General features: G+C 45.4%; 3 protein-coding genes across 3 annotated transcripts; 2 read left to right on the forward strand and 1 right to left on the reverse strand.

The window, feature by feature from the left end:
• Window positions 1-1,267: 1,267 nt before the first annotated feature.
• Window positions 1,268-2,959, reverse strand: FSUBG_6169 (uncharacterized protein; the record flags this gene model as incomplete). The annotated part of the gene is made up of 6 exons (XM_036684339.1): window positions 1,268-1,390; window positions 1,444-2,040; window positions 2,129-2,376; window positions 2,432-2,504; window positions 2,567-2,685; window positions 2,737-2,959. The coding sequence occupies 6 exons, from the start codon at window positions 2,957-2,959 to the stop codon at window positions 1,268-1,270; spliced, it is 1,383 nt and encodes a 460-aa protein (XP_036538368.1).
• A 4,664-nt stretch (window positions 2,960-7,623) lies between these two features.
• On the forward strand, window positions 7,624-11,844 carry FSUBG_6170 (NACHT domain protein; the record flags this gene model as incomplete). Its single annotated transcript, XM_036684341.1, has 7 exons — window positions 7,624-7,962; window positions 8,014-8,491; window positions 8,561-8,710; window positions 8,762-8,786; window positions 8,856-9,068; window positions 9,274-11,365; window positions 11,422-11,844. 7 exons carry the CDS (start codon window positions 7,624-7,626, stop codon window positions 11,842-11,844), a joined length of 3,720 nt encoding a protein of 1,239 aa, XP_036538369.1.
• Window positions 11,845-13,212: 1,368 nt separating this feature from the next.
• On the forward strand, window positions 13,213-14,037 carry FSUBG_6171 (uncharacterized protein; the record flags this gene model as incomplete). Its single annotated transcript, XM_036684342.1, has 1 exon — window positions 13,213-14,037. One exon carries the CDS (start codon window positions 13,213-13,215, stop codon window positions 14,035-14,037), a length of 825 nt encoding a protein of 274 aa, XP_036538370.1.
• Between the last annotated feature and the right edge of the window lie 1,480 nt (window positions 14,038-15,517).

Consider the following 15,517-nt stretch of genomic DNA (forward strand, 5'->3'; position numbering starts at 1 on the left):
CACCCAAGAGATCCTGAAAATCGCCGAAGAGTTTGATAAGGATGAAGAAACCCTTGGTATTCACACAAAGCCCAATTTGGCCACTAAAGAGGGTGCCTAAGACTAAAGTTGCGATATTCTCCAAAGGAAGAGAAGGCAACCCACCCTGGGCTACTCTATCCTTCACAATCGCGCTAATGATGATATAAAAGTTGAACGGTATGAACTTAGATAGAATTGTAAAGTACCTCTTAAAATCAGCTCCTGCATGACAGAGTAGGTATCTAAGCGTGAAGGAGTAGCTGCGGGCCTTATTATTAGATATTACTACTAGGGAGTTTCTTAAGATAATGGCAGAAATTGACTAAAAGCCAAAGAGCTGTAATAAAGAGCCGGATAAGCTAGGATTGCCTGGCAGAATCATGGACAACAGTGTACATTTCTTAGCCAGATTGCTAGGCAGTTCTAGGGCCACGTCAGGTTAGTATTATCAGCTAACTATAATGGAAGTACGATCTTTATAAATAAGGATTTGCATCTAATTACCCAGGTTATGAATGTTATGAAGACCTTTTGTTGTTAGTTCTGCCAGCAAGATCATTTAAGAAACTTTAAGACTCCTGGGGGCATTCCAAAATCTGTAGATAAGGACTGGGATTCCAAAGATAAGTCGAATAACACCAAAGGAGAAAAAGACTCAGCCTTCCACTCACATATTCAACTTACAGGGGCACTTATCGACATTTCAAATAGCAATGGGTATACGAAACAGATATTAATAGAGCTTAGTAACATTATCAACTCTCTGGCCGATATTAGTATTCCAGGAAACAACATTACAGTATGGATCAAAAGCGTTTACTCCCGTTATAGAGGTCTCACCTCGGAATATTCGACGCCTATCATGTACCCGTAGCCTTTGCAGAACAATCTCAAAAATAGAAACTTATTACAGGCAATGATATGAACAGAGGGATCCTCACGGCCTATAGATTCACCGAAGTTATACTGAATAAGACCTGTTGCGATTATGAGATCTATCAAGAGTTATAGAGATCCTCGCCTTTCTGTTGTCAGGCTGTAGAAGAGCCCTGGAGAAAGTCGAGCTCTTGATTCACGTTGAATAGAAGAAGCCATACACGCTCTGGAAGCGCTACAACGAGAACTGGCAGAGAGGAAAGTGAGCAATTGATGGGCTCCATTTACTTACATAGGTAATAGCAATAAGCTAATTTACATTGAAAGCAGAAGAAGAAGAAGAAGCAGAAGAAGAAGAGTTTAAACCCGGCTAAAATTTGCTACAAGAGGTCTCCATATCTGCCTCCCAATTCTTATACGCATGAAGTTTCCAGATATCCAAGTTCGTCTCTCGGACTACGGTCTCATTGAATTCCTCAGCCGCTGCTACGAGCTATGGTGCAGATATTAGCAGAAAGGGCCTATCATTCCAGGAGAAATACGTACCTGCTCGAGGTTTCTAGTTAAATGCCTCAAAGCCTGCATAATAAAGCTTCGACGGCGACTCAGTTTTGCCTGCCTATTTGGGTATTCTTCCAGGAATGCAAGGTAGAGTGTGAGACTCTCATAAGTCTCATATTGACTCCGGAAGAAATCCTTCAGCTGTAACAACGCCTCTAAGGCAATGTCTATCTTTCGGCGGATATTTTCGAACTGGATTGTTAATAAATTGACATTTTCCAGTAGAACTGTTGTTTCTTTTTGGCCAGTTCTTGCTCGCGCTATGTCGTGCTGGAGCCTTTCAATCTTCTTCATAAGGTCTTTTTGCTCGATGACTGAGCCTGGCATCCAGACGATACCAACTGGCGCAATCCACCAGCACAGGAGGTCACTACTCGAGCTTTCTTGTCGCTTAAGCTCGTGGTTTCGAAATTGCATAAGGGGCTTAATTGCATCGTCGATGCTTTTCTGGAGGTCGGGATTGAGAATATATGCGTATGGTTGCGTGGCGCTTTCATCAGTAGGGCTTTGACTTGGGCCATCCATGTAATGCTTTCGAAGGAACTCGACGCTCTTCTCGGAACACATCACCTTGAGTTTTATCTGAATTCTTGTCAGCCAGTAATTATTGAGCTTAGATCACATAAGAAAAGAGAAAAAAGAAGAGAAAGGAAATCTCTGTTTGTCTTACTAGATCGAGAGCTTGATAAGTCAAATCGAATTGACGCATTCGGCCTGATGCGGCTTCATGCAGAGCCTTTAACTTTCTTCTTGTTATATAAAGAGCGTTGTAAAATTCGCAATCCCAGGACTCCTTCTCCTTATATTTATTTTGCATAATAACTTTCAGAGTCTGTTTTAGACTGTAGCTGTATTTTTCTTGCGCTAGTTCGATTAACGCGTATTTGCAGTAGGCGATTGTTCGGGAGGCCGAGCTCACTGATGCGAGCTTGTTAGTCGATTTACGTGCTTCTGCGATGATATTCCAACTCACGCAGACTTGGCATTTCCCATAGATCCCAGTCGCCACAGTATCGTGCTATGGTGGACATGGCTTCCTTAGTTTGCTGCAAAATAGAAAGAGAACTTGTTAAAAACATGCATTGCAGGGCCATGGTGGCAGCCTTACTTCATATATTTGAGGATCGATCTCTGTCAATTTGCCGCACGCCTTTTTCGGTATCAATTGGCAGAAGCTCTTTTCGCTCTGAGGGATGTCTGCGACACTGACACACAGGGCCTGGAGGTCTGCGAAGCTCGATTCAGTAAAGACAAAACATATGAACTAATATTAAATACCGAGAAAGTCCAGACGGTCAAGAATAAAGCTCATGTACGAACTTTTCCCCGTGGTAGTGACCTTGAGCACATCCACAGTGGCTAGACCGAGCTTCTGCTCAAAGATCTCCTTTAGGTGCTCATCATGCTCATCAATTGGAGTCCAAGTCTTGCTGGGATTGATACCATCATAGTTGGAACGAGTATTTGGGGCCTCAGAATCATGAGAGGTACCGCCAGCCATCGTAGCGAAGGAGAAGTGAACAGTGAAAGAGAAGAAGTTAGCTCAACTATGAAGAACGTTTTTGCAAAGAGGTGACTGTATAGCAAGAAGATAACTTTATTACTACTTTTTACTTACTGTCACTAAGGAATGGCGTTCTATGTAAGGGCAGTACAGGTGAGTCAAAAGGAGGAAAGCCACAAAGTTAAAGGCGAGAAAGTCAAAAAAGAGAGAGATAAGACAGATAAGAGAAGAAAAACAGGCGTGCGCTATAATACAGAATCTTCCTGGTTTAGTTCCTACATTACCCTAACTGCAGAGGATATAACTTCTTAGCTAAACCGAGTAAAACGTTAAGAAGCTCTTAATGTTATACTCCGTAAAGCCCTAGTAAATATATATTTTTACTCAAGACGGATTATATTGAGATGACTAATATGTTTCAAAGGCTTACAAGCAAGGGGTCATTAGCTACAAGCCTTCTCAACCAATTCGTTATTGTAGAAAGACATACTTTAAGCTATGCCCTAAATGAAATAAGCGTTGTTGCCCATGACCTTATTGTCATGCGGGTTTTACGTGATGTCCTAAAAGAATGATAAAATGAGAGCCTAACCCAATCGAGTGAATCTATCCCTCGTATTGAGAATGCCTGAGCACCTAGCTTGTACCTGTTGGCTTGATCTGAGGGGTGCTAGGAGCGGTACAACGGCTATCACATGTTAGCCAGTCAATCAATGATGGTTGAGAGGGTCTGTTTGCCGATGTTTTGCTCGAGATGCATAAAACTTTTGCATACGAGATGCAGAAGTGCTTAGGGTCTCTGTGGGAAAAGAGATGGGATGGTAAATAGTGAAGGCGATGTTGGGCCGACTGTTCTGTTCTGTTCTAGCGCGTGGCGTTGTCAAGGTTTTCCCTACTTATCGAGCTGTTGTGAACGCCAAACGTCGGCATGCCCACTATGGCACCAATTTTAATTCTTGGTTCTGTCTGAGCGCCACCATGTACAGTTTGGTGTCCGTCTTGAACCTCACATCACCACAACCTGGGTTCTTTCTCCATATTTTTTGCTTCCCCTTATCATTGTGAGACCTATTTATGACTTGGGGCTTCGGGCCCATCATCCTGGTGTTTTAAACGATGGTCCACTAAGTGTCTGTACGTTTGCACACGTAACGCTTCCTGGTTTTGTGGCCGTCGTATACTTGTTGATGGCCAGGCGTCGGCACTGAGAAATGTGGCGTCGGCTTGGTTTCGGTACTTTGCATGCTTCATCTCTCCGATCATTTTCATCAACGCTTTGGTGATCTCTGTGATTGCCTTTACAGTTGCTTTCGCATTTACTGCAGCATCTGGACTTGTCAACACTACTTCCACAGTACGTTAAGCTTTGGTGCTCATTTCGATGAGGCCGCTTTCGAGACTGCCGATGTGTTACTTCCAATCTACTGCTAGATATTTCCCGATGGTTGCTCTATGACAGGCTCGGCTCGTAGTAATGAAGGGAAATGTTCCTTTGCGTCTACATCCGTCAGCATCCACACTTGATTCGTCGATAAAAGCTTTCACTGACCCTATAGGCCCCTTTGTGAGAGCACTAGGATAGCAAGGCTCCTCTGGAATTGCTTCTTAGGAGTAAGACTTGCCGAGAATTGTTAGAAGTGTGACTCTTGTTCGGTGGGAGGTGGTGGGCAGTCAATACCAGTTATCGATAGCCAACAGCCCCTTTTCGAAGGCATCTATTCAAGCTTGTGGCGTACACCAATGTCCCAAAACCCTCTTGCGCTTGTGTATCAAGTGCACTGATCCACACATCCCCAACATGGACGCACGGGATGTCTTGGAATGTTCTTGTGGACTCTGGTGATGTGATTTTCAGAGGCAGGGCCACAGTCGAAAGTTGCAAGTTATCTGCGCCTTATTTTCGAGGGCCAATGTCTGCAGCATCTGTCGCGCCGGCGGTTGGGAAGCGATCATGGGCCTGGGAGTGTTGTGAGAACTCGATAGCACAATGAAGATTGTCACCTGCAGCAAGTGAAAACGTAGCTCAGAAGATGGAGGTAGATTTTGTTCAACAGGCTGGTTGGTCCTTGAGACAGGGTTAGCAGATTGGCTGGGCAATAGATGACTCCGAAGATAAGAACTGGCAGGAGTAAAACCACTGTTCAATGCGGCAGAGGTCCGGTCCAACGTGTTTCTCAACTTACGGCACTTTCGGGAACGCTGAACTGTCGCCATTAACCTGGCTTATTGAGTCAAGACGCTTGGTGATATCCATCACCTCAATTTGGGATGAATACTGGTACTTTTTTACCCGTGAATCAGAGCCCAATATGAGAGCCAAGGAGCTTCGGTGATCGAGGAAAATCCGGCACTGGAGGATAGATTGTCCGCCATAGCCAGGTACCTTGGGCCAATCAACTCATCCTGCAACTGGTACGTATCCCAAGCCTTGCATCTTTTTTCGCTGCACAAGCATTGTGCAGGTTTTCTCGAAGATTTAACATCTCCGCAAAGTACGTACTTTACTGTTGGAGTCGCGAGCAACTTGTTCGCATTGAGTTGACCGCGCGACAGTCATTGCAGCCCCTTATTACTTATGGTAGGGTCGGATGACACGCATCTCCAAGCAGCGCGACACGTCCTGTTCTCTTGCCAGTGCAGTCAATTGGGTCCCATCAACAACGTACATAGGCCATCGTGACTTTTGGGAACCTTTGTCCATGTCTTGATTTATCGGTGTTGACACAGCTTTCTTTTTAGGGTGACGAGACTTTGAACACGATCATGGCCAGTTACTGGGGAACGTTGGTTGTGTAAGGCCATGCCTAATGCTCTGACCTCTCGGCCCGATCATAAAAAACTGTTTTCATCTGTGCTACATTAGTGGGTGCCTGATGGTGGTTTGGGCGAGGTTGTCAGTCTGGAAAAGAACATGATTGCACTGTTTCTCTCAGGTTGTAGGGTAGGTTATGCAGCCCCATATACCGCGTATCCATTCCAACTTGGTTATATTATCCATGGGGATATCAATTTTTTATTAAGGATTTGTGCGAAAGGACTAGATTTATGTGTGATACGTTTATTTTTATCGTTACTTGTGGTGTTGGAGTTGGAGTTGAGGCTCTTTTCGTTAGCTTCGAATTTTGGTCCGAAGCGCATCGGCGATGCGCTTCGCTCCAAGATTGTGGAGTTGAATAATTCATAATCAAACTGTATAACCTGGACATAATTATATGCATTGTTGTATATCCCCACTCGGAACAACAGATCCAGATTTACCCCGCATCGCTCACCATTCCATATCGGGCTGGAACCTTATCTTGCTCCCAGGGCAAATTCATTGCTCCCGCGACATTGCCGCTACTAGCGGCCCTGTACTTTAATTGCTCTCGCGATTAGTTAATTGTTTGCTCTAGGAATAACATAGGGGGTCTGCTTCAGTGAGCATCCTCATAATTGTGGTCGTATCTGCACTGCTCCTACGCGAAGAAATCTTGCTCCTGTGACGACGCCGTTACATAGCAGAGGCAGAAGGGGATGATTGTTGCCCCGTTACTTTAATCGTTAGTAAATTTCTCCCTTCTGTATCTCGAAGGGTGAGTCTTTAAAACTAATGCGATAGACAGGCTGGTAGATTTGCCCAGATCTACAGGCTAGAAATGTACTATTATAGTCCCGTACTGTACAAAGGCTACTACTAAAAATCTAAGAGGTTAAAAAGAGGTTATTTTTACCTATTATAATATCCTAATTTATTACTAAAGGTCTTAAGATAAGTATCTCTTACTATACTGTACTTATTACTTAGCTATAAGTCCCTCTAATTAGAGGTACTGGTACGTAGCGATCTATAATGTATAATATATTTCTAGCCCCTGCAGCCCCTGCAGCCTGTACTTATGCTCCTGCGAGAAAAAGGCATGGGGGCTGCACTTTAGTGGGTACCTACGCTGCTCTTGTGATAAAATTTATTGGTCCCGTGACAATGCCAGTTGATTCCACTGGTCTGACGGAAAGGCGTAGAGGCTAAATTTTAGTGGGCTTCACCTGTATCTGCACGGCTGCATTGCTCCTATTGAATGGCGAAAATTGTTGCGATAAGCCGGAGGTGACATGGTCTATACTTTATTAATCGCTCCAAACTACCACCAAAGATACTCTTGATATATTTACTGGACAGTTCTCACTTAAAAGACATTGCCGATACATGTTACGCTCCTATTTCCTCGAATATTATCCAACACATCCTTGCACTCGTGTTAGACTTTGACATTTCAACTGATCATAAATGGACTCGTATGCACAATGGAGAGTCACCTCAATCTCTATTGGTCCGGTCCATGTTTTCGCGGATGCGAATGCCCTTGATGTATCTCTAGTATTCGTTTTCCTTATTACAGAATCGACAGGGATCAAGTCCAGCTATTAAATCGCAATTAAGTCGAGTTAACATGGAGTTATTGGTTGTCATGTCTTCATTTCTCTTTGCTTCATGCTATCGGGAGCTGGGTGGTACTGTAGGGACGTACCATTTGCCAGGTCAGGCCTCAATTCGGAATAATTTCTTCCGACCCTCCATCACAGCTGTTAGCCTCGCATTCGAAAACGGAGTTGAAAAGCAAGTCTGACAGTCTTTCAACCCCTCTCACCCATCCAAAGTTGCTCTTATCTTCACAGACGGAATGGACCTCGCGCAATCCTCACAAGCGGTTTCATCAGCTATACCTAAAAAGGGGGATCGGATCTTACAAAATGCCATCGATTCATTCCGGACTGTTCTTACACCCGAGCAGCTTGCCGAGTTCGAGAATATTCAATCCATACCGGATACAGACGCAGTTCTTGTATTCACGGCCGAGCTAGATCTTCGACGACAGAACCAGAGAGGCAAAAGTATTGCCAGCCGTCTATTTCCCGTCCTTCAAGCAGTGCACAGCTTTACATCTGTTATAGACACCTTTGTTTCATCAAACCCGACTATTGCAGCTCTTGTTTGGGGAAGCGTGAAAATGACAATGACGGTAAGGGGTGCGACTGACGATCTACAATGCCATCAAATTGATTATCACTAGATCATGCTCAATGTCGCGTCTTATTATGAAGCCTTTGTCGAGTTATGTATAGAGCTTGGCAGGATATGCCCTAGGTTCGAGCAATATCAGGCTCTGTTCCCCGCCTCAGAACGCCTACAGAATGCCTTGTGCACTTTCAACGCCTCTATCATCCAGTGCTGTCAGCGGGTCATCGCAATGCCGAAAAGGTCGAGTGGGTGGACTTCGCCACTCAATCCACTCAACCCGTCGTTCTGGCAGTCATTTCAGCAGGTCTTTGAGGCTGACTTGCAAAAGCTCCGTGATAACAGCAATAATGTCAACAAAGAGATTAGACTTGCAGCAGACCAGTCCCAGCATCGGAATAACGAGCTTCAAAGGCTAGAGAATGAACAAGCCGACCGGTCCAGGCGGTCTCTGAGTCGCTTTATGTCCCGCACACGCGATGATTTCGACAGAATGCACAGGTTACAGATAATGAAACAGGAGGAACTAGAGAGTGAGTATTTATCTTGAGAATAAGCCATTATCTAACATATAGAAGGAGAAAATAAACAAAAGCTTCTAGATTGTTTATCTTCTTATGATTACATCAAACCTCTGAAACAGGCCCGTCAGAAGCGATACCCCAAATCAGCAAAATGGATCTTTAGCACAAACCAGTTCAAACGTTGGTCAGATGGGACTACATCAGGGTTACTTTGGTGTTCTGGAAAAAGTGAGTTATGTCTGTTCCTGTAAACTCCCTAATCTCTCTAATACTTCGTAGTGGGGTCGGGAAAGTCAATCATCTGGTAAGTAGGTATACAAGAATTTGATTCTGAGAGGCTTTCTTACTAGGAGAGGCAAATACCTCCGCCTAGCTTGATCCCACGACCTTCTGGCTATACCCTTCTTGCTGCATTCCTTCTTGCTATGCCCCTTCTTGAAGCTTTCTTCAGTGCCAAAAGAGAGAATCCTCATCTGAAAGAGGATGTTTTCTTTCATCTTTGCACGAAGGAATCTTTTGTGACTGCCCCCATGTGGGTCTGGATGCTCTTCTCTGGCGACTTCTCGGGTGGCTCCTCAACCCTATGGTCTGGAAGATATGGGACCCAGACAATGGCAAGAGGGTGTTTGCCCTCTGAGCAATGACCGAAGAGCTTTTCCACTAGTATACTTGTGACGGGCATAGTTTAAAGATGAACAGTCAGAAGGTGCCCTTTTTACTTCGTTCTCAAGTTATCTTCAGTGTAGCTTTATCCTACAAGCGCGGAATCGAGTTTCTACTGACAAATACAGTGCGAGTGTAATCGACTACCTTTTGACTGAAAGATCTGACCCTCAGAGCCACGTAACGTTCTTTTTCTCACGCTTTGACGACTTAGAGTCGATGAGAGCTGAAACTATTCTACGAGCTCTAGTTAGGCAGTTGGTCACCGTCCAGGATGTTTCAGGTCGCACCAAGCAGGTTTTGGAGACCATACGAAATGCCTCTGGAGATATCCTATCGGAACTTTCTCGGCTACTGACACATCTACTATCAAGAAAAGGTCCACCATCATGGGTTGTAGTCGACGGCATAGATGAGTGCCAGAGAGAAGAGCGCCAAGTACTCATGAAGGTATGGAGATCAATGCTGGACGATGGCGCCAACGTCAGGCTGTTTATCACCAGCCGAGATCATACGAGCTCCATATTCAAGGGAGCTTCGGTCAAGATACAGCAAATTTCTATGAATTGCTCGCTTGCCCAGGATGGCATGGCGCAACTCGTTGACCAGGCTGTGCAAAAGTCTCTTGATTCTGAAGAGCTACTGGTCAGCGATCAGACACTCATATCCGAAATCAAGAACACACTTGCGAAGCACGCCGATGGCATGCATGTTTCCCATATCTTGCTACAGACGGTAGAAGCTAACTCATGTAGGATTCTTTGGGTGACTCTTATCCTTAGACACCTCTGCAGCCAGCCAAACAACGAAAAGATCCGCGAAGCGATTGCTCTAAGAAATCTACCCAAGAACCTGACGGGGATCTTCGACCGAATTCTAGATCGTATGATATCTGACGAGAAAGATAGTATCGTTCAAGCACTTCTTCCGTGGATAGTCGCAGCAAAGCAGCCTCTAACGCTTTCACAACTGGAAGAATGCTGCCTGATTAGTCCACTCCAAGAATACACTATCCGAGATCGATATGTAAATCGAATTCATCTTATCGATACTTGGTTCCAGGGTCTCATTGAAATCGACTATGAGACAAAGACAGTTCATTTTATCCATGCCTGCGTTCAACAATTCTTTCTCACGGCGCCCGATAGACAGGCGTTGTCGAACTTCCATGTTTGCATCCAAGATGCTGACCGCCACATTGGAGACATTTGCGTCACATACTTGAACTTCAGTGATTTCAAGACGACTTTAGCCCGAGTTCGTCCACCACTGCCACCGATAGCCCCTGATGAGATCTGCCAGCAGGCCCTCAGTAATGAGTGGAGTTGGCCGAGGTTCCTGAGACTCTCTCAGAGAATTCACGGTCACAAGCGACTGGCTGCTAATATTGATACAACTATTGCTTCATGTACAAGAGCGCCTGATGCAACTGGTCAAGAAACAATAATTCTCAATCACCCATTTCTTGCGTATGCATCGGCCTATTGGCTCTCACATTCGGTTGACTTCGACCAGGAGCATTGTCAAACATGGAGTCTATGGAAGAATATGCTGATATTTGGGCATGAACTAGCTTCGTCGCCAGTCTCTGAAGAACATCATCGGACTATCGATAAAGGCCTTGTTCTTTGGGCTACTCAAAACAGGCACTCTGCACTTTTGCATGTCCTCGCTTCATCAACGGAGCTGATTGAGGAATATCAACGGGCCCTTCTCAGTTATGTGATGAAAGAGAGTGATTTAAAACTTCTGCGTCGCATGTTGAATACCAACATTCCGACCTGGGAGCTCTATTCACTATGCTGCAGAGCGGCGCATGATGGCCATCTCGAGATCATCAAGGCATTATGTGAAGAAGAAGTGAACATTAATGAATATGGAAGTCTCTCGAAGAATGGCCATATCAAAGCTAGTCTGCCTCTCCTAGAGGCTGTTGAGAAAGGCCACATCAAAGTTGTGGAGTATCTTCTACAGAAGGGGGCAAACCCTAACTCGCCGGCTGGTTTATACCAGAGTGCGCTGGAACCAGCGGCAGAATTGGGCGGCTTGAAAGGTCTCCAGGCTTGCCGGTTGCTTATCGATGCCGGAGCAAATGCGAGAAATACTGACATACTGCTGAGGTCTTGTGCTCGTGGCGACAAGGAAATCATAAAACTTCTCCTAAGCGCGGGCGCTGATGTTAACGCCTCATATCTTGCGCCAGGATGGAAACTCCTATCCGTAGGTTCTGGATCACTTAACCATTACTCTGATCATCTGCTAACGACAACACATAGGAGGAAGGTGCCTTTATATACCAAGAAAACACGGCCCTACTAGAAGCTTTCTCCGTTGCTGAGCCAGATGTTGACGTTATTGAGCTTCTGATTGGAGCTGGCGCGAGAATAAACATAGGAAGTCCACAGGACAGTGGCTACAGACTATTACGAGAAGCGATTAGAAGTCGTAATTGTCATTTGGTAAGAATATTGATACGGGAAGGGGCAAATCCTAATGGGAGGCCTGGTCTGCATTGTGATGATACTCCCTTGACGCTAGCAGCTATTGAAGGCTCGTTTGAAATTATAGGCTATCTGCTGCGTAAAGGTGCTCGGGTTATTGATTTGGACCTCACAACTACAAGAATACCCGGTGATTTGAAAAATGGAAAGAACTATGAGGAGCTGTTAGCTGCATTAAGACAAGCAGACCGACAGTAGGTAGTTTTGTTTCACACTATCTCGATCAGATTAAGTTAATTTATTCAAAAAGCTCTGTTTCTTATTCTGAATTACTATATACCCTGACTATTACCTACCCTTATGTATAGCTTAGGATATCCGAGTAAACAACCCGGGATACATGATTGCGATACTCGTAGATTATATAAAGGCTCACCTCACAGTAGTCAACTGGAGCTCGTTTGCCACGCTGATGTCTTGAAGATATCCCAAGCGCAGTTTGATGCCAAATCCAGAGACCAAGGCCATGCTCAACTCTGGATCTGCAAAGTAGGTTTCAGCAGATGATTGCTGAGACCAAGAAGGGCTTACATTATTGTCTTACGGTGCTAAACATAACAGACAAATCACGGCATTTCTATCCCGATAGCACAGCGAATTGATCTTTGTGATATTCATCCTCCTCTGGCATATGCTCTTCTGACAGGAGATCCTCCCATCACACTGCTGGATATCTATCTAGGGTATGATAAGACGGAAAATACTCTGTCTTGGAATCATAGAAAATCAAGATAAGGTTATCCTCTATACAGATTAAGAACTAAATTTACTCCAACTCTCACATCTGTAGCTTACTGGTGAACATGACTTTGCTCTGTCTACCCGCATTACAGCTGACGGCGCCAGATAGCTCAACACTCGCCGGCTCGAACACTGGAGGTTGATATCACAGCATAACGAGTATCTTCCTAGGCGAGAAGCTGGTTGAAGACAACCTGACCAGAAGACACCAGATCTTGGGAACTTTCTCCTGCCATGGGATGACTAGAAGCCTGTTGACTTCCATTCAGGGCTCTAGATCATCCCCAAGGAATATAGGGGCCGCACGCTTCAAATGCTAGAGGATTGATTAGTGATTTTTCGTCTCTTTACCCCGTCCTACGACACTTGTCGATACCCAGAAGCATATAACTCTATCGACATCAACAAAACTATCACTATCTTCATCGCAAATTTCAGATGTTTGGATAAAACAACTTCGGAGAGTTCAAAATAATTACTCTTTCCACCTGTCACTTCATTGTCTGGTTCGACCTCAAGACCACTACCTTTATCATGGACCCCTGTTCTTGAACCTGCGTTCATTTTGCAAACTTCGGTTATCCTTCCGGCTGAGAAAGGAGGTCTTTAATAAAGTTGTGGCAGGTCACAAGAGGCTTCAGCCCCCGGCGTACAAAGATAAAGAACACAAATAAACACATACGGAAGGTGTCAGAACCAAGTCGTCTTGTGAGTCGCCGAGTCTCCCATCAATTGAGAAAAGTCATACAGTATCGCGAATACAGTTTACTTAACATCGATGAGGTTTCCAACCACCGCTATAACTACTTGACCTATGGACCTGCAATGAAAGTGCGCTTGATGTCCCCAGATCAAGGACAAGTCCAACGACCTTTAGACGACAGCAACACAGTTTTCCACCACTTCCCTGAGCTTGCAGCCGAGATACGCCTGAAGATATGGGACCTGGCCAGACCAGGTATCATTGACGTCTATTGCGACGAAGATGGTGTCCCACAGGTCAAGCCACACCCGTTCCTTTCTGCTTGCCCTGAAAGTCGCAGCGTCTACCTCCATGGCGCTTCATACCTCAGAGACACGGGCTGTTCTCGAGATGCGAAACTGGCAAACATACCATTTCACTTCGATCAAGATCATTTCCGCCTACATGCCCCCAGTCCCAGTATCAGTCTGCGTCAGCTCCTTGATCACTCGACGAAGATCGTACTGCCACCTGACAGTTTTGAGAACTCAAAGTGGCTAAGCCCTCGGTACCCCAAGAAAATGGATATCCGAGTCTGTCTTGCTGATTTCACCAACCATCTGATCCTTACCCCGGCCTCTGCATTCGGAGATTCTTCCCCCGCCGATGTCTACAAGAAGATGCTAGACACATATAACAATGCCCAAGAGGAAATGGTGCAGGGGATGGTGAGCATGTTGCAGGGTCAAGTATTATCTCCACCATCTCGCTCGTTGGTTGAAATGATCCGAGCAGGTGCCTATCGCGACCTACGCAAAGACCTCGAGGCCTGGGACTTAATGTTAGACAAAGAGTTGCCACATATGCCAACGGTCGAGGAAATCAGGAAGGCCAGATTGCCAATGCTTGTATACGTTCCGTTACCTCCTGGAGTCTTGAGTATTATGGGCGGTGTAATTACCAGCTGATTGTGAACCGGCTAGGCTACTAGGAGGCGAGTTGGAGGAAAAGCTTACGGAGCCGGCATGTGTCACTGGCTCTTCCACATACTAAAGGTTGCGTAAGCTCTCTCAAGTAAAGATCATGATTGTAGAATCAGAGATGTTGAACTATTAATTGAAGAATGATTGAGTGTTAAAGTAAATGATCCCTGTCTTATTGAGGGGATCAGGCAGTGAAGCCCAAGTTGACGGTCTGGAGCATTGTGATATGAACGGCTAGACTACCATGGCAACGCCGATACTCTCTCTGTCGGTATTCATTATTAGTTCTTGATTTAGATTGTCTTGAAGTGGCAGAAGCATCCCCTCAAGACATCACCATACCCGGGCTCCTCACCTGAAACTGTTGCCCTGATGGCCCTTTTGCTGGCAAACTGCAGTTGCGTATTGGCTTGTTCCTTCCAGTCTGTTCTTAACCGAACCCTTACCGAAGTAGATGGTGGGACCAGGACGATTTCAAAATTAGATGCGCCTTCCGTCTGCCATGCGACCTTGTCAAAATGGGCATTGGGTCGAGGCTAGAGTCAGGCTTAGAGAGTTCGGGGTTAGACATGTAGTCAACGGGATGGTTACCATCGTTGTATCATATTTTCTTGCTCTCTCCTCTGCTTAACCCTTTGGTCTTATACATATTGGGACAGATTCTCAAGCCTGCCACTGTCACTTGAACGTCAGTCTTTGCAAGTCTGCGGCTCCTTGTCGTACTGGGGTGATATAACTGACCCAGTTGCTGAGTGAACCTTCGGCCGAGCACACCCTCAAAGACCTCGCTGCCAGGACTTCCTATCGCAAGACAGCCCAATCAGCTCCAAGCTCTAGACTCGAGCTCCGGTGATGGATGAATAGATCGGGGATGAAAAGGAGTCGTGAGCACTGTCCAGGCAGAAAGAGACGGTCGTGTCAAAGGGTACGAAAGTTCCAGCCAAGTTAACTCAGTCTTCATAGTCCACGGACAAGGTCAGACATTTGATGCCCAAACTTAGTCAGTGGCTCACGGGTTTAACACAAACCACGAGACTCAGGAGATCCGACCCATGATTTCCGAGTTATTGAGCTCATACCCTGAGCAGCATTGTCGGGCAGCCTCTTTTCGGGCTCTGCCAAACTTACGTAAGATTCATGGAGATCCCTGAAAATTCCTGTCAGGGCTAATGTGACACTGGAGTGAGGGATGTTAGGAGCTATGTATGTGCCACGGACGATATTCCCGTTTCCGCCTCTCTGGCTGTATCACTCCCGAGATCTTACGAGCTGCTTTGTCATTTTCAAGGGCTCTAGTCTTCTTAAATCTCCCAGAACTTATACAAAGCGATTACCGCAAAGTTCAGCCAAGAGGCGATTGTAACAGTCTTGGCAGTAACCACGTAGGCAATGTTCCATGCTAGGTTATCATCTTGAACTATTCTACCCCTTGAAGATTGACCTTGATATCTTCTTGTCTAATTAT

Source organism: Fusarium subglutinans (genome assembly GCF_013396075.1).
Source record: "Fusarium subglutinans strain NRRL 66333 chromosome Unknown NRRL66333_c0000062, whole genome shotgun sequence".
NCBI classification, from domain to species: Eukaryota; Fungi; Ascomycota; class Sordariomycetes; order Hypocreales; family Nectriaceae; genus Fusarium; species Fusarium subglutinans.